This window comes from Tachypleus tridentatus, chromosome 6 (assembly GCF_004210375.1).
Source record: "Tachypleus tridentatus isolate NWPU-2018 chromosome 6, ASM421037v1, whole genome shotgun sequence".
NCBI lineage: Eukaryota > Metazoa > Arthropoda > Merostomata > Xiphosura > Limulidae > Tachypleus > Tachypleus tridentatus.
Window position 1 is genome coordinate 28,838,145 of NC_134830.1, and position 26,454 is coordinate 28,864,598.

General features: G+C 33.8%; 1 protein-coding gene across 1 annotated transcript; it reads left to right on the forward strand.

The window, feature by feature from the left end:
* Positions 1 to 4,573: 4,573 nt before the first annotated feature.
* On the forward strand, positions 4,574 to 22,581 carry LOC143252156 (band 7 protein AGAP004871-like). The gene is made up of 7 exons (XM_076503858.1): positions 4,574 to 4,799; positions 15,424 to 15,527; positions 16,252 to 16,324; positions 17,920 to 18,002; positions 20,396 to 20,659; positions 21,528 to 21,602; positions 22,149 to 22,581. Exons 1-7 carry the CDS (start codon positions 4,709 to 4,711, stop codon positions 22,347 to 22,349), a joined length of 891 nt encoding a protein of 296 aa, XP_076359973.1. The 5' UTR covers positions 4,574 to 4,708; the 3' UTR covers positions 22,350 to 22,581.
* The last annotated feature ends 3,873 nt before the right edge of the window (positions 22,582 to 26,454 follow it).

The window sequence follows — 26,454 nt, forward strand, 5'->3', positions numbered from 1 at the left end:
AATGAATACCTTATTAATTAGTCAAGGCAAATTTTTATTTTGAATTTTTTTTTGTAAAGTTGTATTATTGGATATTCGAGAATTTTTTAGAAGGTAAACGTAAGTAGCCAGTAAATACTGAGTCAATCTTACTGCTAATCGTTATCAGCTATTATAAGACTCTATAGCATTATGTAGTTCTTGAGTTTGAGTTCTTTGATTCAAACTTCATGCAACTGACAAGAAGTTAACATTTAGTTCTTGATAAAAGCTATTCTTGGAAATATTTGGTTTTTATGTAGTGATTTTTGTATGTGTTTTGTATCTTCATACCTACCTTATTTCTGTACTTTTCGGCATTCTCGTCTCTACATCTTTGTGAGAAGAACATCCTATCAGACACGAACAAATTTAAACCAATACTCATAAATCCAACAAAGACACGCGAGACGCAACTGAACAAATTACTACTAGAAATGAAAAAAGCCAACACAATTTCACAAACACTTTATTCCTACCTACGTAAAACCGACTCACGCACACCACAAATATACGGCATCCCCAAACCTCATAAACCAGATTGTCCATTGCGACCGATAATGTCAACATATGAATCGTTTAATTACAATCTTGGAAAATACATAGCATGGGCATTCTCCAAATATGTAACATCAGCCAGCTCATTCATCAAAGACTCTTTTAATTTCAAGTCTAATCTAAATCAACTTAATCATAAAGCCTTAATTGCCAGTTTCGATGTTATATCACTCTTTACAGAAGTTCCAACCAGTGGAGCCTGCAAGATAGCCTTAGAACTCCATATCCGAGACCCTAACCCAACTATAGACATTCCCAGTAACCAGTTAGCAACCCTCATAGAATTCACCACGATAAAGACAAACTTCATGTTCAACAACCAAAACTATAGACAAACAAATGGCCTAAGCATGGGCAACCCAGTATCACCAGTTCTAGCCAATATTTTTATGACACAAGTTGAAACACAAGCAATTAACACAGCATTACATCCACCACTATACTGGTACAGATATGTAGATGACACGGTTGCGGGATTCAAATCTACAGAACACATAGTTAATTTTTTCAATCACATTAACTCTATACATCCCAACATTAACTTCACATGTGAACAGGAAGAAAGCAATCAAATATCATTTCTTAACCTCAAAATTACAAGAACCGACACATAATTCAAAACAGAAATCCACCGAATAATCACCCATACTTGACTATACATTCCTTGGAACTCAGCACATGAAACAAAACAAAAACTCAACATACTAAGAAACCAAATAAACACAGCCATACAACTATGCTCACCAGATAAAATTAACTATGAATTAGACAAAATAAAACAATACTTCATCAATATCAATAAGTTTCCTCCACAAACCGTAGAAAACATTATACGCACACACCTAGACAGAAAGCAAAATCAACCAACAAAAGTAAATATATGTCACGAATCAAAAACTCACGAAACCATATACTGCTGTATACCATATTCCTGATATCAGCAGACAAATAACGAACATTTGGCAAAAACTAGTAACAAAATATGACATTCCAGTTAATACCAAATTTATTCAAAAACCAGGCACAAAACTGAGGTCTATACTATGTAAAAACTACACTGACAAACACCACACCAACATTATTTATAAAATACAATGTGATAACTGCCACGACTTCTATATTGGAGAAACAAGTAGAAAAATGGAAACCAGATTCAAAAACCATAAAAAGTCACCTTCACACGTTTTCGAACACTGCAAGTCAAATAAACACAACATAACCATAGAAAACACTCAAATACTAAATAAAGAAACAAACATAAACAAACGCAAAATTAAAGAAGCCTTACTTATACAACAACTTAAACCCAAAATAAACCAATATAAAGGAACGCCTTTATACCTATATTAATATAATAAAATAAGTAAAATTATATATTCAAACATCTAATACCGCCTTCTACATTCCGACACTCAATTACACAACCCCTTTCAAACATGTGGTCAGCTTCCGGTCAGTTACCTCTTTCTTTGTGAACCTGACGATGACCGAAGAAGGTCGAAACGTTGTTCGCTCTTCTATGAAAAATATTTTCTCAACTCAAACGAGCCGTTTTTGCTTATATATTTCTCAACAAGTGGGTTTCCTCGACATCACTGAGACATTAGTATTTTTACGAAAACATTATATAACTTCAGCGGTGGAAAATTCGGCGTGTGATCAACAAATAACACAGAGCTCGCTATCTCCCTGTAAAACGAATTGTATCTACATCAACTCAGAATTGATGAACGAATTAATATCTTGTTATCTTATCGAGAAGGTTTCAAACATTTATTTAAGTTCTACATTTAAATTATAATTTTCCCAGTTTCAAGCGATTCAAAATTATATACATTACGTAATACTCGGAAGAAAAACATTAATTGTTTTCTTCACATGGCGCAAAACGACACGAGGACTATCTGCGCTAGTCCTTATCCCTTATTTAATAGTGTGAAGCTAGAAGGAAGGCAGCTAGTCATCACCACCCATCGCTAACTCATGAGCTACTCGTTTGCCAAGGAATAGTGCGATTGATCAAAACATTATAACGCCCTCACGGCTGAAAAGGCGAGTATCTCTGGCATGACGGAGTTTCCGAATTCAAACCCTCAGATTACGAGTCCATAACCCTAATCATCTGGCCATGCAGGGCCTAGCATTAATGGAAACTACACTTAGATATTACGTACATTGGACATAAATATACGATAAAACACTTACTTCTAGGTTGATTGTTCCTGTTAGGCAAGAGATAACCTCTAACTATGGTGAATAAGTAATCTATGCGTACATATTTACTTATATTAAAGAAACATGGAGGAATCCTAAATAGCCGTGGCACTTGACGCTTTTTTTAGGGATGATTAAAACAAATTTATCTACCAGACATTTGTTTTCCCCAGTTTTTATTCGCTATATTTTTGTGCGCCAGCAATACGAAGAATGGGATGCGCGTATACTGATTCAGTATTATTATTCATTATGAATCTACTAGTCTACCCTTAAGTAGTATTAAAGTAAAATAACCTACGAGGCCTTGAGCATTGTTAAATGCATCAATCGAAACGATCTAAACTCCTGAGTTCAAAACTGTAATTAGATCTCAAATCGGTCAAAAGATAACGGAGGTGTGAGCTAAAGGTTTGTACATTATAAACAAAAACAAACTCAGAACCATCCTGTAAAATACTGTGTTGCTGCTAAAAAGTATTGATTCCTTGTTGTTAAGCGCAGAGCTACAAAATAGGCTATCTATGCTCTGTCTAACGTGAGTATCGAAATGACTTAACTCCTACAAAAGTCAGACCTATACGACCCCAATACGTTTTATTTTGTTAATTATCAGTTTACGTAATTTGTGATAATACTCGCATCTTTTTGTATTTTCATAAACAATGAAAGATTTTGAGTACAATAATATACCGTTTAAGCACATTGCACTTTGGAGTCATTGTGATCCCATCAAAAATAATAATAACAGTCAATGGTTAAAATGTCTTACTAATATCTGCAGGATAAATGAATTATTTAATTTAAACTTTGAAACACCATAATTCACCTTGTGCTTAACTATAAACAAACAAACTTTTTTTGTAATAATTATGAGTAAAGAAACAAAAGGCCTGGAATGGCCAGGTGGTTAAGATGCTCGAATCGTAATCTGAGGGTCGTGGGTTCGAATCCCTATTGCACCAAACGCGCTCTCCCTTTCAGCCGTGGGGGCGTTACTATTCCTTGGTAAAAGAGTAGCCTAAGAGTTAGCGGTGGGTGGTGATGACTAGCTGCCTTCCCTCTAGTTTTATGCTGCTAAATTAAGGACGGCTAACGCGGATAGCCCTTGTGTAGCTTTGCGCGAAAATTAAAATAAAACAAACCAAAGAAACAAATATTTATGTAATTAAAGGAAGTACCCCTGTTGTGTAAAACTTCAAATTTATTTGATTGCAGGTATGCAAAACATAATATTTAGGGATATAACATTTCACTAAATTAACCTTGCTGCATCAAATCTTTCTATTTGATGATTTTACGTTAACCTAACCGAACTTTGTTATCGTAAATATTGCACTCTGTATGCCTGAAATTAAATAACTTTAAATAAATTCTATACTTGGCATATTCCCCCCAAACTACAGAAATAAAACTCAGTATTTTTATTCCCATAAATAAGTTCCTCTACCGCTTGTTTTACTTTCCCTTTGAGAGTTTAACATTTTGAGGGTTTTATCCTAGCTTGCTTTTCGCGAGCCCAACTTTTTCCGTTCTTTTTGATGTACTGGCTAGGCCTACATGCTCTGCTGTAGTAACAAAAACCGTTGTGATTATAAACATATATAATTTTATTCATTTAGTGAGATTATTATAGGTACTATAAAGTACATCACAGTTTGTTGAATAAGAACCATCAACGATTATTTTTATTGTTGTTTTCACTCCCTGTGCAAGGGAAAAGGGGAGAGAGAGCAAGTGTTAGACATGAAAACAACATGGTATTCCCCTCACTCGAAGTCGACTTGTCTGAGTTGGTTACAGTGGTCATAAACGAGTACAAGCGGAACTGTCTCCTTCATCGCTATTAGATAGCTCGTGAAGAACGCACTTTTCGAAGAGTGACCGTAAATGTAGAAAACGTAGCCATTACTTGTCTATGGCAGTTTCATATACGGAAATTCTCATGGAAGAACAAAACAAGGAATCTCGTAGAGAAAGAAGCGTAAGCAGCGGGTACCACATAAACGGTAAGGTACCTAACACAATAATACATATACAATAATGTTAACATTTCATCAGTACACGTACGTTACATTTTATAAATAACTTTTCCATTTGAGTTGACGTCTCATGTGAGTCTGTGTAAACTTTAGAACTTTTAAACAACTTTTAAGATGAGGAAGTTTAATGTGATTGGTCAGTCTATGAACTATCAAACTACGATACTGCTACCTCGTGTAGGTGAAGGTGATCTGCTTTCACTAGTGCATGGAATGTAGGAGGAGTTGTATTGCTAGCTGATCAAATACGCAACTTTCTTTCTATTAGCGTAAGATGGCGTTTAGGACCTGACGTGAAGGTTATCCAGTTCTCGGAATTATTACATGTGCATAATATTGTTTGCTTGGGCAACTGGATTGTAACTCGAAAAACAAATTTTAGTGTTTTGTGTGTAGGATCTCGACAGTCTAAAATTCCTGTACGCTGTATAATATAAAATAACTTAAATAACTATTCAGGCTGTTAATATGAGTATGCATATTTGTATTAGCGTGATATCCTGTTGTTAATTAACCGGCTTGTACGTGTAGAAGGCTTAAGTAAAAGCTTGTACATTGATTAAAAATAATACAGTTGATGATATTCCAAATAAATTCGGGTCCGCATCCCCGTCGCGCCAAACATGCTCGCCCTCCCAGCCGTGGGGGCGTTATAATGTGACGGTCAATCCCACTATTCGTTGGTAAAAGAGTAGCCCAAGAGTTTGCGGTGGGTGGTGATGACTAGCTGCCTTCCCTGTAGTCTTACACTGCTAAATTAGGGACGGCTAGCACAGATGGCCATCGAGTAGCTTTGTGCGAAATTAAAAAAACCAAATAAATTAGTTAATACAAATAAAATAATTTAATTGCATTTTAATTATTATTATTGGCCTAATGCATAGTTAACCGGACTTACGTGCACAAATTAAATATGATTGGTAGTTTTTATAATATACACGTATCAAAAGGAAAGGGTGTTTTTACTAATGTCGTAGAAAAAGTTGTTTTCCTTGAAAGCAAACGGAAAATCAGTGAGAGTGAAATCTCTTACTCGGAATTCTATTTAAATACCGGTTCTTTTGTATGAAAATGTATACAAAAATCAACATTGACCATACACTATATGCTTAATATATTTCCGCATGATGGAATAACAAATGCCACGGAATTAGTTCGTTTCGTAGAATTTTTATAAACAAGTATTTAATTTTAAAATTAAGCTTTATATATAACAACATTCTAGTAAAACTAACTTAAGCAACGGAAGACACCAAATAATTATATAAATTAAAACTTAAAAAATATTTGCTTCATTTTGTGTCGCATTTATTGTCCCCCCCCCAATAATTAATTAATAATTAATTAGGGCGCTTTTCATATAATACTTTAAAAATTACAAAAATAATAATTTAGAAAATGTATATTATAATTATTTTTCTTAGAGGTCTCTATCGGAATGTCATATCGCTGAAATGGGTGTCAGTTTAACTTTAATGTTATATGGTCACGTGGTTAGAGGCGCTCGACTCGCAATCTGAAGGTCTCTGGTTCGAATCCCAGTCCCCCCCCCCAAACATGTACGTCCTTTCAGCCGTGGGTGTGTCATAAAGTGACGATCGATTCAACTATTCGTTGGTAAAAAGAGTGGCCCAAGAATTAGCAGTGGGTGGCCTTCTCTCTATTCTTACATTGCTAAATTATGGACGACTAGCGCAGATATCCCTCGTGCAGCTTTCCGCGAAATTCAAACAAAACAAACGCTATTTTTGTGCGTGTTTTGGCGAGGGCGCAAGAGCTCCAAAATGTTTGTTACGAAGCTTGAGCACAAAGGCTGGGATTCTGATTTGTAAGGTGTATATTGATGCAAGTGATACTAAAGTAATAAGACAACCGATTTTGAAGAAATCTTTTTATATTTTGAAATATATATGTATCTGATGTGATACAAATAAAATGTGACTATTATTTTCATTAATAAGCAGATCGTCTCATTTCAGGATATTTTTTGATTTTCGAGAACCGGGAAAAATTTGTTATTCCCGGAATTTCCTGGAATTCCCGGTTAATGTTTTAAAACTATCTTCAAAGTAGTCGTAAAGATAACCTGTGGTCTCATTCTACTCTATTCATTTTATAACAGAAAAAAAAATTAACTATTTTTGTTGTTTTTGTTAAAAAATAGCATTTGAGAAAGAATAATGCATTAATCGCTTTCTTTAAGATAAGATCACTTTTTAATTAATTAAGTTTTCTGAGATTGAAAACACTCGTTCACTTTCTGTTGAAGTGTGATTATTCTAATCCACGTGTATGTTTCTGTAAGTTTTATGTTTACTTTCCATTCGGTTTCGTTTCCCCTCAGTAGACTCAGCTCAATGTGGCTTTCCTACAAGAACACACACACACACACACACACACACACACTTTCCACTCAATTTGTACATTGCAGTTTTCGTGTATATAAGATTTGTTGTAATCCGAAGTCAAGACCTTAGTTTTCATGGTATAATTGGTTTTACTTTGCACTATCAGAGCTGTCTTCAACATTTTTGTTCTTTTTCGTCACTCATCAAATCAGTTTGAAAGTTTTTTGTTTTTTTTCCTGAATTTGAAAGTATGTTAAAATGTTTCGCGAAATGTGTAACTTTATACTTTCGAAGACATGGCCAAAAAGTCTTTATCACTTTCAACTCTTTCTGGATTCTGTAGGAACTTAATTAACGACACAAGTTCTTTGTTTCTTCTTTATCCGATTCATTTTTGAAGAAAACTTCGACTATTGTTCGCTTCCTTCATCTTCATGAAGATTAATTTCAAAGATGCCTGGATAATTTAGTATTTCTTTTCTCAAATATCTCTACGGTCATTTGTATTTGTTGTTGTAGTATTGACAGCAGTTCATGTAATTGTATGTCCATTACCACACGAACTGAATTTCAAATCGTTCTTTTTAACAATTATACAATATACAATACTTATTACGCAAAAAAAAGAGCAGTTGCAATTCATCTTTTGAGTAAATTTCGGATACTTTTGGAGTACTGAATTTCGGACTGGAGAATTCCTGAAATCTTCTATAAAAGTTCGCTCTTTCTTCAGCAATATTTCAGAATATTTCAACTTGCAGTTCCTTGGTTTATCAGCAGATTCACTCTCGCTGTCAACTTCAGTAACTTTAGAGTGAGTCATAGACTCGTCTTCACCATCATCTGATTCAGGTTCTGTTGAGCTGACGGTTTTGAATAAGACCTCAAGAACTGCAAAATGAATCGCATGATTGTAACATTGTTTGATAGATAAACAGCTTAATTTTTTTTCATTCACAGACGGACCGTCAGTTATTGACCCAATCAAATCTTTCAATCAACTCCTCCTTCCTTTATTCTTACTGTTAATAATAGTTTAACTGCTTTTCCAGCTAGACAGTTGCTATGAATCCTTACCCAAAGACGAATTATCATAATCTATAGTTTTGTAATTTGACTTCACATTTGATGCATCGTTTGTTTCCGTAACTTGTTCATTCATCAAATTTATCACCAGCTTCCTTCTTTTCTCTAATTTTCTCTAAATTTTTCTTTTGTTTATTCGTAAAACTTAAAAATCAAATCCATTACCCCACATTTATTTGTAGAAAGCTTGAAGCCTGTAGCTAATAGTGAATTTCTTGTGGATGAACTATTACAGATTTCACTAACTGTAAATCCACTGAAAACAGCTAATTTGATAAGTTTCCTCGAGCGTTTCAGGTTTTCAGGAACTGTGAAATCGTAGATTGATTTTGATCATCTTGAGTGGTATTTCAACTTCCTTTCGTTTAACGATGTTTATATTATGCTTTAATGAAAACTTTTTGGTAAGAATGCTTGTGGATCCTACTTGGTAGGCAGTTCGCTTGGGACAATGTTTGCAGTTTGCATGTTCCCCATTCGAAACTATTGAAACGACTCCATGCTTCAGACTTGTTATTTTTAACCATGATTCACTAACAGACCTGGAATTATTTTATTCCATAGTTAAAATACTTCATAATAATAGTAAATATTCGAGAGGACTTCCTTTGTAACTTTAATCCTTTTGAAAAACATTTTTAAAACTGCCTGGCATAACATGCCAACGCCAGATATATATTTGCTTAGTTAACAAAGGTTCTTTTTGAAGAACAGTATCTCAACTACTGTAGAGTTCTTTGGTAATTGTTGAAACGTAATTACCGTATATCACGGCGTCTAAGACGTTATTTTTCTCCAGAATAAGTCACAAAAATTTATTCTGCGCCTTTCAGGCTGAAGGTTACGTTGCTCATAGGCCTAAACCTAAGCCTAGAGGAAGCGTTTCGATACTAGACAGTAATCAAAGTCCGTCTATACGACCCAGAATGAAATGTTTAAGCTATTCAGTATAAAATAATAAATAAACAAGAACAGGTTATCGAACATATGGTGCTGTAAAACCGGCACTCTTTTTAACTCCTCAGGCTTAGAATAACGTTTATTACAGATATCCTAGTGGTAATATAAAGTACACACTTTCAAAGTTAGGTGTGAAAAGCATATAGCTCACAAAAAACGAGAAGTGGTCAAAAGCATTTACGTACCGTAAGTCGCCAAACAATCCACGAAACATCTTTAAGATCGGTGGAATTGCTGGACCTTATTCTTGTTTATCTTGTTTGCAAAACTTAGCTAATCAAGATGGAAGTGTGTCTTGCACACCGGGAAATACTGAAGATAGTGATTCTATGAGGGAATTTATTAAATATTTTTTTCTTATTTTTTGTTGTTGTCATTTCTATGCCGTATCAATTTTAAATCTAAGATTAGGAAATATATTTAAAGCTTCTTTTATGCTAAATGGTAAAAACAATCATACAATTTTTTAGAGTGCAAAAATATAACTAACTTGTTCTAAAATAAATCATTTAATCCAATTTTAAATTCATGCGAATTATGATCATCTGTTGGCAGCTCTGTTTCAGATCAGGCTCGTGATTCTTTTATTCACGTCCGACTTGTCTTGAAACTCTTCCTGACCATAAATTTCGTAACTGTTCCTAATATATATATTGACACCATTAGGCCTAGAAAATCGTTCAAACAATAGTCTGTAGGCCTAAAAGCTGTCACTACACATTCAGTTCTCTAACCATTAGGCCTAGCAAAACCTAAATGCTCATTTTTATCGTACGAGCCTCCACAGAATCAATTAACTTCTGTTTCTTTACTAGGATATTCCTCTTCAGATTTTGAATAATTTTTAATAATTCCCTTCATCTTTCATCCTAAAGACATGCAAGAAAAGTGAAGGTCGCGATTTGCTTCGGAATTCCCCATTTTGTTTTAGTATCAGACTCTCTTCAGTTTTCTTTTCATCTGGTACCAAAAACTCCTATTTACAACTCCATTCTTATTTGTTTAAAACAATTACCGAGTTTTCAAAGACCGCTCTGTTATTTGATTTATATATTGGTATTTATATTTTAAAATAATTAAACCCTAATAAAAAAACAAACAAACTCGAAGATTAGTAACATTTGCTATTCCCCCGAAGACAAAAACGTTTTACAAAAATTATCCTGAAACTTGTGCCTGGAAATCCCGAGAACCACTAGTATGTTAACGTTTCTTTCTTTTATGGTGCAAAAATATCTCTCAGCTTTATTTACTTCGTTCACTCATATCAATTGGAGTTCTGACTATTCTTATATAGGATGAAATACAATTTTGATGGCTAGTGACTTTCAAGTAAAACTCGCGCTCTGTTTCGACTTTGTTATTAATGTAACTTAAACTCGCTAAATCTCTTTAATGGCCTTACATGGCGAGGTGGATAAAGGTGGTTAAGGCACTCGACTCGTAATCCGAGGTTCGCGGGATCGATTCCCCTTCACACCGAACATGCTCGCTCTTTCTACCGTGGGAACGTCATAATGTGACGGTCAATCCCACTATTCGTTGGCAAAAGAGTAGCCCAAGAGTTGGTGGCAGTTGGTGATAACTAGCTGCCTTCCCTCTAGTTTTATACTGCTAAATCAGAGAGTGCTAGCGCAGGTAGCCATCGTGCAGCTTTGCGCGAAATTCAAAACAAATCACTTCTTTTTTTTTATGTGTGTTGCGAAATATTTTTTACCCATTGACCTTGAAAAGGTTTGTTTCTTTGGAATTTCGCACAAAGCTACTCAAGGGCTATCTGTGCTAGCCGTCCCTAATTTAGCAGTTTAAGACTAGAGGGAAGGCAGCTAGTCATCACCACCCACCGCCAACTCTTGGGCTAATCTTTACCAACGAAAGTGGGATTGACCGTCACATTATAACGCCCCCACGGCTGGGAGGGCGAGCATGTTTGGCGCGACTCGGGCGCGAACCCGCGACCCTCAAATTACGAAGCGCACGCCTTAACGCGCTAGGCCATGCCAGGCCCCTTGAAAAAGAACAAGTTTACTATCGCAACATGCCACGTGCTGTTAACAATTGAAAATAAAACAGGTTTGTTGTTCTCTCTTCTATTTCAAACTGTTACAGTTCTTCAAATGCTGATGTTTTGGAGCAAAACATGTTAATAATTTGACAGTTCGAACACAAATGCAGATTATGGGTAGGAATTTTCTAATGGTAGTTTCTCTGAAGGATGTTATGATCAGTAAACATGCTTATTATGATGGCTTTCTGCTTCTAAAGTTATTTATTGACTCAAACAACTTCGTGCTTAAAAAAAAAAAAAAAGGATTTATCTTTTTACATTTTGCAATATGTTTCGTTCCTTTTTTATCAAAATAGCAAATTACGCTTTGCTATGATTAAGTATTAGTTCATAACATTTAGTTTATTGTTCTAACTAAATATTTACAGAGTTTTGAGACTGTCTCCTTGTTACTGCAATGTTACATACTACCATAAACGCCGTCCTAGGGGCGGCCATTTGTGCTATTAATCAATAATAGAAGTATTCACATATCCTTATAAGAAAGTGTAAATGGGGAATATTTAAAAAAAAAATCTTTTTGTGGGGGAATACTGCTGGGGAAAATTGGTTGGGTTCTTTTTAGTCGTACGTAACTGCTTACATCAAAATAATTCATTGTACTCTGTTCAAAATACTTAAGTTTTTATATATAATGAAAGTGCCACCTTTTTGCTGATTTTTTTTTTAAACTACCAGTTTAGTAGTATATTTCAAAGTTACTTGAATAAAGATTATAATCAAATCCTGGTTTTCAGTCCTACTAAATATTGTGTTCTTGTTGCGAGTACAGTTCTGTTATTGAAAATTGTGTACTGATATAAAGAAATGTTTGTATGTGCGATAGGTATTTTTCAAATCCTTTGAATCTTGAAAACCCGAATAACGAAAGTGTGAAAATTTTTGTATGGATTTTTATTTGTGGAGTCACTCGATAGATGACGCTACTTTGCACAAACAGTAAACCATCATGTTTGGTATTGAGAGTTTTACATATTTCAGAACGGCTGGTATGGGTATTAACACTTTTACTGATAAGGAGAGAACAACGTTTCGACCTTTATAGGTCATCTTCAGGTTAAGAAAGAGAGAGTATTTGAATGTGACCGTTGACGGACACGTCTTCGGGACGACCGTATAAAGGGGTACCGGATCGTAGGGGGCGTTTTGAGAGTTTTATTGTATTTCAGCACAATAGATGGCATCATTGTATTTATTAATTCGGTTACTTAGATGTGTAAACGGTCATGCCTTTGCTCCAGTATAGTAAAATTAAACCTCAGTTTCTACGAAATACCGTTTACCGGCTTACTGGTGGCGAGTTTGAATCACATCACCGAAAATTCTCGCCCTTTCAGTCATGGGAATGTTCCTTACCTAAATTAGTGAAATTTTAGTATGGCGCTTTTAAGTTTAGATAGCGTAGATAGTCTTCGAGAAGCTTTGTGCGAATTTCAACAAATAATAATAATAATAATAAAACAGCTTACTTTATGATAACAAAAATCGCAGATTGTTGAAGGAGATGATAACTTTGGGTATGATTATAATTTTCGTTTTATTCCAAAGTAAAATCACGTTTTGAGATAGCAATTCGACTTTGCGAATAGTTATATTGCACATTTTTTTTTTCATTGAATAAAATAATTTCCTATTGTTGTCCTCAAACATATTTTAATAAAGAGGTTCGGTTTTGATGACCAGAAATCGAGGTTTCAGTGATCAGAAGTAATGATAAAGAAACCTATTTGGAATGAGGAAGTATTATGTTATAATTACCATAATTATCCGAGTTTGAGCGGATACAAACTCTCCAAATTGGCGCTCAACTCGTACTCTGAAGGTCGCGGGTTCGAATCCCTGTCACACCAAACATGATCCCTATTTCAACCGTCGGTTCGTTACAATGTGAGGGTCAGTCCCACTATTGGTTGGTAAAAGAGTAGCCAGAGTGATGATGAATAGTTGCCTTCCTTCTAGTTTTACACTGCTAAATTAGTGTTATCTAGAGTAGATAGCCCTCGTGTAGCTTTGCGCGAAATTTAAAATAAACAAATGTTTCCTGATGCGTATTGTATTTGCACTCTTTTTCTGTCTCTATGGTAGAAGAGGGTGATATTATAACCATCTTGTGCAGCATAAGAGCAGTTACTCTTTTTATTGTAACTTCTAGGAAGCAATTAGCTTTTCATTGTGTAATTGTTTTGTAAACATTGTTACCTATGTTTTGAAAAATAGGCCTTAAGAAGCTTTTTGAAATGTTTTAATTTATAGTATATTAAGTATTGTATTGTATTGTAAACCTTATATAAAATCGTGACAATGTCTTTAAAAATAAAGGCTGGCGGGTTCTTCCAAATTATCTAGTGAAATTCAACGTTTTGTGTTTGTAAATATAAGTTACCTCATTCCTTTTGTTTTGATAGTTTATACTCCTGAAGTTGAACACTTTATTCTCTCAGAAATTGCTGTTGACTTGTATTACAACAATTTTAACTGTTCTAAAATAAATTCTTTTAAAAATTCACTCCTAAATGTTTTTAAATATACTTTCAAATATGCTGCAAAACATTACATTTTTAGAACTTTCTAGGTATTTAGGGCTAGATTACTAAATCTTTAATCTGAATGTTCATTATTAAGACCCCATGATCTCTCGCTAATATCTAAGTTACATTAAAAACAGTTTACAACAATATTAATTTTAGTTAATCTCTTAAAGTGTATAAATCCAGATTGGTACGTTTTAATTACATACTTGTAGGCTTAGTTTCGATGTAAAACAGTATAATTTCAAAATATTAACATAATTAGGTAATAATGTTGGGGTTAGTAGGAAAGTTTCAAGAAGGCTGATTCTGTCACTTAAAGAAATAATAGACGTAAAAATGTTGGTCTTGCTGCAACTAATTTTTTTATATGCATTTCTCGAAGGAAACAAGATTGGCCCTATTAATAATTTTCCAAATGCATAGTTATTAACTGAATATAATTTGTTTAGTTTGGATTTCCCCTGAATACCTGATAATTTGCACTTCTCGCAAATTTCACTTGGCTATTAAACATTTTAATGCACGTCCAACAAAACCCAAAATGTTTTGGTCTAAATTAATGAAAATCTCCATATTTTGGAACGATAGATAGAGCGACCTGGGTAATAAAAGATTTATTTGTTTGCTGAAATTCGTAATAAAAGCATTAACTTTTAAACATCAATACATATTTGTAAGCGAAATTCTTGTTTCTAATCATCCTAAACTTTGCATATAGAAACACTTAAGTCATTAATTTTTTCTAAAAAACAAAAAAAAAACTATTGGTATGAAAAGAAATGAACATAAAGTAAGATAATTGAATATTTGCGTCACAATACTGCGGTAATTGGTATAATTAACTCGTATTGTTAAGAGATGTTATGGTATTCCGAAAGTAAAGAATTTGTAATAGTAATATTTTGAGCCGCTAAGATTTAGCTTAATGTGGTTATAATAACCTAGTATCAACTAACAAAGGTTGTCTTAAACTTCTACAGTCTAATCAGCACAATGGGGGAGAAAGAATATAAAATAATTTCCCAAAATAGAAGTTAATTTCACATCACACCAGTCAATTAAAACAATTTAAAATTTTCCACATTTCAACGAAGTTTCTAACTAAATCATCTGTCCAATTCGCAACAGATAATTCTTATCGCATATCTTTCAAACATATTAGTTCAAATTATTGCTGAAGTGACCTTGTGTCCTCTTATATCACTGTGCCCAGTTTTGTGGTACTAATTGATTTAGAAATGTGGAAACGCGCGCGCGCACGCACACAATGCTTTTGTATATATAGTATACTTAAAACTCGTTAAGCTAAATACAAACCAGCTGAACAAAGTTTAAGTTATTTGTCATTGAGTAATACAATTATTATACCCTTATTATTATACTGCTATTATTGCTTAGAAGTAGGCCTAATCCAATTTTAGAAGTAGCGACACCTACTGTTCAAATATTGTAGAATATAGTTAAAAATGTTTTAGGGCAGTGTAATATATAATGATAATTTGATGTTACTTTCAATAATTTGTTTTCAAGTTAAAGAGTTTTGATGAAAAAAAGACATTTTGGTTACAATTAAAATTATTCATTTTCTTTTTCCATAGGGGACACAGAAGTAAACCCTGGAGTGTGTGCTTATATAGTGATCGCAATTTCTTTGTTGTTGATTCTGTGTACTTTCCCATTCTCCTTGGCATTTTGTATTAAGGTAATTATTAGTTATTTTTCAAGTTGCGTTGTTAAGACAATTTTGATAATGTAGATTATAGGATAACCTATAATTTGGATTTCTTGTTATCGTTATTTACACTATTTATTTGTGGGGGTTTTTGTTTTGTTTTTAACAAATTTCAGTCTTAGCAGAATTTGTTCTTTTACTAGTTACATATGGCGTTTTTTTTTATTATTCTGCAGAACTAGTTACAACCTTTTCAAAAAACAATGTTTTACTAGTTGTTGTTGTTCTCAACATAAAGTATGAATACTTTTTTTATCGTGCCTCTAGGGTTTTATCGAGTTTTTAGTTCTGATTATGAATCCGTTAAATATGTGTGTGATAGTTGTAAACAAAAACCGTATTACGCTGGTAAGGAACTAAAATATTCTGGGAATTTTTGTTTCTCATTCAATATGATTCCAATCTCTTTGTTTTTATTCCGTAATTCGTTTTGCATCGTCTATTTATTTGAATAAGAAATATTATGGTAACTAGCAGATTTTAATGAAAAGGGAATGTAAAATTATTCAGAAATTTAGCATACTGTTTTTACATATTTTTATGCATATTATACTTGGCGTTCGACAATTTGCAGTGGGTGGTTTTGAGTATCTGCCTTCTCTCTGTCATCAATCAGGGACAACTAACGCATGTATATTTTATGTATTTTTGCTCGAAATTTAACAAACATGTATTTCTTTCAAAAATCGAAAAGGTTGTTCAAGAATACGAAAGAAGTGTTATTTTTCGTCTTGGCAGATTACTCCGTGGTGGGGCTAAGGGTCCTGGTAAGTGTTTCTGCTTGTTTCTACCTGAACGATTTATTCAAGATTGTAATTCCAGTTCGTTTATCAAAAGGCTCGTTAGTTTTTAAAAGCTATTTTCTGCAACAAGCTGTTCATATGAAGATTTGACTATGTATTCGAATGTCATGTAAACGAGTTTCATGTATATACGTAACAGATTGTATGAAAGCTCTACTTAAGCAGACTGGGTAGATTATTATGCATAAAATACCACGTTAATTCTCGTGTAAATAGTTAGGTTCATAAGATCTTTTGAAAAACGTTCGAGTAGTGCAAAGATGAGGATCATCATACCGTAATGAAACTCTTGCTTATATGATACTAGAAAAAAACCTTTCCATTATGCAATGTGCAATCCCCAACTTAGCAAAATTTTCATCCTGTGTGTATATAGATTTGCAATAGGGGTCACGATTTTCCTGTTTCACCTCCGTTTTTCGTCATGGAGAATTTTCTTTTTCTCCTTTCGAATATATAGAGAGAATTGGGCAGCTCAATTGGCTGTGCGTAGTGGAGTAAAACGAAAGTGTAGAGATCACAAGTAGATTCGACGTTTACGGAGTATTTTGCATGTTTTGTCTTTATAATATTTTTTTCTTATCCAACAGAGATTATTATACAATGCTGCAAATTGCTCAGAGCCACAATGAACAGTTATCCCTACCAACTGCTGGCACCCAAAGTGAGAACTGGCGCCACAGCTAGTTTTTATAATAGAAGTGAAACTTCTTTAGTGCAGTGTTCCAAACATGCGTTGGGGGAGTATAGCAAGATAACTCAAAAATAAGGAAGAAACAAACGTTGGATACAACGATAACCTAGTAAACCTATCATTTTGCTTTCAAGCGTTTTTCGTTTTGTTTTTTCGCAATTACTCACTCCTTACAAGTTTTTCATTCAAAAATTATCAAAAACAATTACAGAAAATTATCAAAAGGTTAAAATTCGAGGAAGTTCTATAAATATTTTAAAATATTAAAATTCGCAAACAAACAACGTTTCATAATGTATAATTAAAATACCTAAGCCGATCAAGTGTTGCAAAAGTGACTTTTTGACATTTTATATTAAAATAATTTATAATTAATAATGGTGGAGGGGCAACCAAACTTTGAGTTGAGAGGGGGGGACGCAGTTATTTAAAACTGGGAAGAGACCGTCTCAAAGGGACTATTCAGGTGTGTCGAAATCTGTAAATTATTGCGACAAGAGATACTGCACATCAAAATTATCTTTCTTTCATTTTAAAATTCAAATTTAGAACTAGGCTGGTGCAACAGTTCTATACTTACCTGTGTGACTTTTTGTTGTGTATTTTCTATATCCAATGGCTGCGAGGCTTTCCACCCAATATCATGGCTCATCTGGCCGGCTGGAATACGACAGACACACTGGCTGGTACCATATTTATGTGAGCAAATATGTTAATTACAAAGCTGGTGAACTTATTGAATACCGGGAAAGTTTATTTTTGTTTTGTTTTAACAGTACAATCTTTCAGTATTATGATTTTTATTTACAATATTAAATGAATTTTCATTACTCTGTAATATTTCAGTGTTAATTGTTTAATCCAGGACTTTTCTTCATTATTCCTTGTATCGACACTTATCACAAAGTGGATCTCAGAACAGTGTCCTTCGATGTCCCACCTCAAGAGGTATGTAGGATGCAGAATGTTTTTAGAAAATCGGAAGTTAATTCATGAGAGATGATTTTTCCTTCTTACAGTAAACAAATATTTATATAGCCTTAACAATGGGCAGTAAAGTAAAATTTTGAATGTTCTCGTTTAGAATCGTACCTCGATCTAACAGCAGTAAGTCTACGGATTTACAGTGCAAAAGTCGGGTTTCCGATTCCTTTCGTTGGACAAGGCAGGTAGCCTGACATGGGGTTGCTATGTATATAAAAGCATACACACCTACTTCAATAGGCACAACCTTGAAGTTAGTGGTGTATATTCCTTATAGTGAACAGACAAACTTTATGAACAACTTTTACAATAGAATTCTCCGTGTTTTTTATATTCTGATAGTTTTGGTACTGTGAATTTTGTGTACAAAATGATTAGGATAATTTTTCGATCACACTTTGCTAGCAAAGTTTCATTGAGTAAGTAACGAATTTACATCTTGAAATAAGCTACGAAAAGAGGGAATATTTATCTAATCTTTGTTATTAGTGTATCTATACATTATATTAACTTCGTATTTTCCTGTGGGAGATATTAAATATAAAAAAATATTAAACTGTACATCGTGCATCATTTACCACAGCAGCCACAAAGGTAACGGGCATCTAACTTCTTTATCCAAGTACTTATGTATAAAAACTTTTATTTATTGTATTGCTAATATACATTTCTCAAATAGATAGCGGTAACCTTGTGAGCAGGTAGATAATCTAGTTTATCCCTAGACAAAACAGCACAGATAGTCTAATGTGTATTTTTGCGCTAAAATACAAAACTATCGCAATAACAATGAAGGAAACCAAAATGTTTCGCTGACATCTAATATCAAAGTTTTCATCTTATACATTTATTATATCTCAAGCTGCTGATATCCGAGTAACAGAAAAGTTTTTATAGGAAACTAATTAACCTTCTAAAATCTAGCTAAAGGTGTATCTCCTTATTAAAAAAAAAAAAAATGTTTAGACTACAAACCCATTCCGTTTTCTTGTAAGGTAAAGACAAAGTGCCTTTAAAAATGGGTTTGTAAATTAATACTTCTTTAGTGCTTAAGTTCACAAAATAATACAATATTAGTTATCGGATCAACACTCGTAAAAGTAACATTTCTTATTCGTTTTTTTGTTTTTGAATTTCGTGCAAAGCTACACGAGGGCTATCTGTACTAGCTCCCCCCTTGACTTAGCAGTGTAAGACTAGAGAGAAGGCAGCTAGTAATCACCACCCACTGCCAATTCTTGGGCTACTCTTTTACTAACGAGTAGTTGGATTGACCGTAACATTATAACTCCCCCACGGTTAAAAGGGCGAGCATTTTTGGTGAGACCGGGATTCGAACCCGCGATCCTCAGATTACGAGTCGAACGCCATAACCCACCTGGCCATGCAGGGCCTTATTATTCGTACAAGAGTTGGTGGCGACTGGTGATGACCAGTTGCCTTCCTTCTAGTTTTTACTGCTACATTAGGGACGAAGAGCACAGAAAGACCTCGTGTAGCTTTCCTTGAAATTCAAAACAAACCAAACAAACTTATTCGTACAAAGTAGTTTTCATAGCGAATGCTCTTTTAAATAGATGAGTTCGTTTCACTTTGAAAAAAGTAATTCTGATGCTTAAGCCTAGCACTCTTAACTGCAGGTTCTATAAACCGGTTACTGATTTGTCAGTTTGAACTCGTCATGCTAATATCATTGACAAGTCGTACTTTATCAGGTTACACTTCTTGTTTTGTTTTTTTCTCTGACTGTCTAAAGGTCATCATTGATGCCCTGTTGCTCCTGAAACTTTTAGAACGTAGGTTTGAGTAATGATCAAAATTTTCATATTAACTAGACAAGTCCGTAAGTTCGCCTTCAGCGCTGTTGAATTTCCCTCCCTCTTATTGATTTAAAATTAGCAACCTTTATGGCCACACACGGCACTTGGTAGAACAAATTGAAATAGGGCTACACCTGTGAAAACACAAATTTTGACAGTCCTAGCACTGTTACTATCTAGTAAATTTACGACTAGTTTTGCCTTGTGGAAGTAAGCGTTATTGACGCAAAGGCTTAAATTAACGATTCTATTGAACTATTATCATGACACCATCGTGTAATATGCTGACTAGATGAAAAGCGCAGTATCCTATGAAATGTAATGGTATGGATATTAGAGTTGACTGATGACCCTGATACTTTAGTTTAAAGAAGAAAATAGATTTAAAATATTTGAAGTTAACGTCCTCCAAGCACACGCGCACACATACATAGATATATACATACACAAATTATTAAAGTAACGAAGTTGTTAATTTTGAGATTAAATGTATTTCTACATGTCCAAATAACTGCATATAGTCATCTTTATCCGTAGGTCTTATCCAAGGATTCTGTGACAGTAACGGTTGATGCGGTTGTTTACTATCGTATTAGGAACGCTACGATTGCCGTTACTAATATCGAAGACTACGGTCGTTCAACACGCCTCCTAGCGGCAACTACTCTCAGGAATGTCCTAGGAATAAAATATCTGTCTGAAATACTTTCGGAGAGAGAGAGTATTAGTCACGTGATGCAAGAAAGCCTGGATGAAGGGACTGACCCCTTGGGAGTCAAAGTTGAAAGAGTGGAAATGAAAGTTTTATATTTTTGTTTTTTGTTTTAAAAAACTGAATATATCGTGCGAAATTAGTTTGTAAGATTATCCTAATATAGCTTTCGCAAATGTGGGTATGTGTGGCTAAGGTCTTGAAACAAGTGTTTCGGTAACAACTGACAACACAGTTCTGGTACCTTTTTTATGAGTAAACATGGTGGTCATTTGTGTAAATGAATTACTAACCACACTTCTATAAGTTAGTTTATACCTCCCTAGTGTAAATACACATAATTTTGCTTCTAACAAAGATATTTAAAATAAGGAACTATTTTTGAGTTTAATGACAAAGCAAGAAAACTATAGTTTGGAGTGATTGGTTATAGCGCGAGAAATATATAGGTTAGGATATTCAACATAAATCGGGACCTTCACTAATACATCAACTGTTTGATCGGCCAGGATGGAATAGAATTTTAATCGTATATTTTAGCTTGGGCCTGACTTTTGCATTGACTGTAATGTTTATCATTGTACTGTTGTGTTTTCTATTTTGTGTGTACTATTATATCTTTTATATTACGTATGAAGACTTAATTTTTCCAGGAGATTTATAACTTCAATTCTTCTCTTAATGTAATTCTAGAACTGAATTTGCAGTTGCCCGTTTATTTGAATATTATTTTTAGTTTTAATCTTTCGCTTACTTATAGAGTAATGTCATATTCATTCATACACGAATGTATTTTTACACTGAAGGAACAAAAAGTAAATATAGTGGAAGACCGGAAATAAGTGAAATTTAATTTGATTTAAAATAGAGTAAAATTTAAAAGCATAGGAAGTAAGTAAATAAGTATAAGACAGAGACATCTAGTGTTGAAATATAACTATTTTCTTTTATAGTAAGGACGTGCGTTTACCTGTACAACTTCAGAGGGCAATGGCAGCTGAGGCTGAGGCATCTAGGGAAGCTCGTGCAAAGGCAAGTTTGTTTTGTTTGTTCTAGTTTTTAACACTTTACAACATTAGGATCTACATAAAGACTCTTTACAATATTAGGTCATAATATTTTTCTCATTTCATGAAAAATAAGTGTTACTTTCATGTTTGCCCCAGCATGGCCAGGTGGTCAAGGCGTTCGACTCGTAATCTGAGGATCGCGGGTTCGAATTCCCGTCGCACCAAACATTCTCGCACTTTGAGCCGTCGGGGCATTATAATGTGACGATCGATTCCATTATTTGTTGGTAAGAGTAACTCAAAAATTAGCGGTGGGTGGTGATGACTACTTCCCTTCCCTCTAGACTTACACTGCAGTTAGCCCTCGTATAGCTTTACGCAAAATTCGAAACAAATCAATACATCTCTGTTTTAGATTCTACTTTTGTAAACTGGCGTGTTTCAAGGTAAAATTTGTGGTGAATTTTCATGGTCTCACGCCACGTAAATGTTCTGATAGGTTAGAAGTTAAGAGAACAAATCTATAATTCCTTTGTATGTTTAGAATATAAAATATTACCAATTCTAGCTCATTGCTGCTGAAGGTGAACAGAAGGCTTCCAGAGCTCTGAGAGAGGCATCTGAAGTGATTTCCGATTCTCCAGCTGCTCTCCAGCTACGTTATCTCCAGACTCTGAACTCCATTGCTGCCGAGAAGAACTCTACCATCGTCTTCCCTATTCCCTTGGAACTCTTCAAGGAATTCTCTAAGAAGATGGAAGTACAATAGAGGAAGTTGTATCTTGTAGAATACAGATGTACTTCCGGTTGATAAATATTATTATAATAATGTAATACATTAATAAACAACGCATTTTTATCAGAAATTTCATCAATAACCAAGTGATAACTCAAACTCTTGAGTTTGATCATTAGAATTAACAATTTCTTTATTTTTATCCCAATATTTATCAGCCTTGTAACTGTGCCTTTTGACATTAAATGACAAGTCATTTTTATAAGCTTGCAGTTTGTCCTTTAATCCTACTATTTGTATTAGCAAAAAGTTCTGCTGTTTTTGCAGCATGTTTTACAAAGTGAGTGACTCATATTTTGTCATAGAAATATTTTTTTATTTTTTCGCTTTTTTGTAATTTATCATACGTATTTATCCTGTCAGTATTCTTATTAAAATATTGAATTTACGTATTAAACTTTTGTTTATCGTGAAACTGTTGCGTTTGACCACTTCTCGAATAGATTAAAATCGCATGAGGGAACTTTTGTATGAATGGCTCGTGATCTTGATGTATTGGAGAAATATTGATGTTTTATTTTTTTCACTCCAGCTTCACTTATTTTTAAGCCTAATAAAAAAAAACACCTTCTGATCAATAATTATCTACTTTTGTTTCACATTTGTGATTTGTAAATAAAACTGCTTCTAACATCGGTGTTTCTCATATACGGCGTTACTTTCACACGTACTTCTTACCAAGAGTTATAATTTAGTTGCATTTTAGCTTATGTTTAGCTTTTGTTTTCTTTGCTTTTTCAGAATGCCAAATACAAACTTTAAAAAAAATTGGAACTGGACAAGTTTTTCTTTTTATTGTTTTGTTATTTCCAGTCAACCTCTGGCGATTTGTTTCTCTTCGTTCCTAATTTAACGCTGTCCTCTAATCATAATGTCTCCTATTTGTTCTAGTCCTACTTACCTGTTGTTGTTTTTTTTGAGTCCACATTCCTCGCCTGTTATTTTTATTTATTTTATCTTTTTTTAAAATAACTTGCCTGACCTCTTCTGTGACTTCACTTTTCTATACAATTTACTTTTTTGAATCTGCGAACAACATTATCATCAGGTTTATTTATTCTTTTATATTTACATCACCAGAAGCGTCTATAATAAGTAGAAGACACAACACGGAAAACAAAGCTAACTTTTATAGCACGAGGTGACAACAAAAACCTCGGTTTGCGGAAATTTTAACCCACGTTGAAACCCTGATGGTTTCATTCTTTCCGAAGTTACCTTTAAATGTTTGAACCTCATTTTAAGCCACGTTAAGCAGAGTGGAGAAGTTTAGAATTGTAATGATTTATTCGCAATTAAAGATCCAAAGAATCTCTGTTTTGTGAAGGCAACGAAACTGTTGTATTGAGGTCGTTGTAACGGAGAAACTAAGCTGCATTCAAGTCGTTGAAATTATGTTAATTAGTAAATAACCTTTTCCATTGTATTCTCGCTCTCTGATAGCTCAGGTTAAAGGCTAAAAATGTTAAAATTCGAAGCTCGGATCGCGGGTTCGAATTTCCGTCACACCAAACATGCTCGCCCTTTCAGCCGTGGGGGCATTATAATGTTACAGTCAATCCCACTATTCGTTGGTTAAAAAAAAAAAGTAGCCCAAGAGCTGCCTTCCCTCTAGTCTTACACTGCACAATTAGGGATGGCTAGCGCAGATTGCCCTTGTGTCACTTTGCGTGAAGTTAAAACTATAAATTTCGGATCTTTTGAAATTTCTTGATAATTTAAAATCGCTTTCAACTAACCTCAATTAATATCAACACAGCTTGTTTTGGATTTCCTGCAGCTTGAGAGAATATGTAGATTTTTATCGGTGTTCTTAAGCTAAACTATTATATAGTTGGAGAAACACTCCGTAATTTTTCGCTTTCAGCATATTTAACATTGACGAGTACTAACGGGAATTCTTGGAACTGACGTACATTAATATTTATATTTGCGTGATTTATTTTTGTTTTTCATAAATTAAACGCTTTTTTTGGATGACAAGTTTCAAATCGGAGAGTCAAAGACAATAGCTGGTTCTCGAACACTTATGAATGTTTCACTTCTCTAGTAACTGTTGAGAAACAAGAAGTTTCTTTGACAAATCTTGACATCATATAAACCCTTCCTAATTTGGATTTTGACCTATACATAACAAAATCTATAAAAAATTTCTCTTTCAAAAAAAGACAAAAGTATGGAATGGCGGACAAAATGGCTAACGTGCTCCAACTGTGAAGATAGGATTCATGGTTTGTGTCCCATTGCCGAAAAACCACTCTTCATTTTCAGAGGCTCTGTATACGCTAAAAAACAAAGTTACTGTTATGTCTTGCTATTTAGTTAGATAATAATTGTGATTGGATACTGTTCAGTAATTGTATTCCTCTAACCTGTTAACTCAATTATAAGAACAGGTCCTTTTTGTAGCTATTTGCAAATGTTTTGAATCCAACAAAGATAGTACCTTAGTTAGCACAGGAAATTTAATTAAAAAGCAACCTTGGAGGTTGTTTTTATATTGCTTAAAAGATTGTGGGTGCTCATTTATCAGTTTATCAAATATCACACACACTTGTATGTTTTCTGTTTATTAAATTAGATAAGAATATGCAAATTAGAACATTAATTAAAATTTCCAATGATGTCGGAAGCAACTTTGTCTCTAAGTTGGTCTAGATTTGACCTTGTAAACTGTTGTACCTAATCTGTGCATACAAACCGTTCAACTTCAGAGAATTAACTTCGGAGGTTAGTATTTCTACGAGGACACCATATGTCTTCGTATGAGTCAGCTTGTAAGGGGCATGAAGCCAGTCAAGAACAGACAGCTACCTTGTTTAAGATTAAATACGTTTGTACTAAAGAAGCTAATAATTATAAGTTCAATAGTAATTACGGACCTTTCTTTAATTGAAAACAAGTGTTAATACAGTGTAATTATTTGGCATACCAAACTTCCTGTAATGAAGGATTACAGCAGAAAGTTGGACGGGTAGTCAAGGAAGCCTAGTTTATCTACACGGAATGTATATATTCATATTAATTGAATAATAGCAAAAAATTGTGTAATATTGGAATTTCTTATCACTAGATGGCGATAAATGTTTTAAGGTAGGTCGACAGTGCCTGTAAGCGCACAGCAACACGATGGGCTATCTATGCTCTGCCCACCTTGATTCTACAGTTGTAAGTCCGAAAATGCCACTAGAGGTCCTATGGTAGGCCTGCTGTTTGTTACTTTTTTTTCATTTTGCATTCCACGTTTTCAAGTACTGCTAAATAAATATTTTCTAAAACTGTGTCGGAGAGAGAAATTACATTTTGAGTGAGAAATACTAAAATGATACCATTAATAAATACCCTATGGCTTTGATTAAATCAAATATTAAAAATTACTTTGGAGTATTTATTTTTCCAGGAATATCTGAATTGCTTAAAAACTCTAACTTGAGCCTTTTTCAATAGCGTATTGATTAAATACCTCTACTTTTTAGAACAATGGAAAGATAAATAAGTTTAATATACAATATATAAAAAGATGTTATCGGTTACGTGACGGATTTACTATTATATATCTATTTAAATATTGATGGTTGTTTTGGTTAAATTCATGTATGCATTTCAAATAACTTGTACTGCTAAATGTATGTTGCGAAATTCTTGCCTATTCACTAAAATTGTAAAATCTTTTTAGATGTAAGAATCAACAATGTGTGTACGTAAACATTAGCATATCGTCAATATTATTGTGCAGGCTGAAATTTCTAAAAACTCTCCTCACGCTTATAAAATTAACGAAGAGACAGTATATATTACTGGTTGGCTACAGTTGGTGTACTATAAATTTTGGAAACTATAACTGTAATATATCAAAGAATTGTGATCAACGCTTATTAATTGGGAACTTCAGATATTTGACCAGGAACATTTATGTGTTTCGAACGTTACAAACCTTTTAACTTCAGCAAATTAACAACAGACATTACAAAAAAAATATTGAAAATAGTAAATTTGTAAAATTTTTCTTCATAAATTATTAGTAATAACCGTCAATACAAATTGTATTGTTGTTTGTATACTAAAATGTATTTCTACT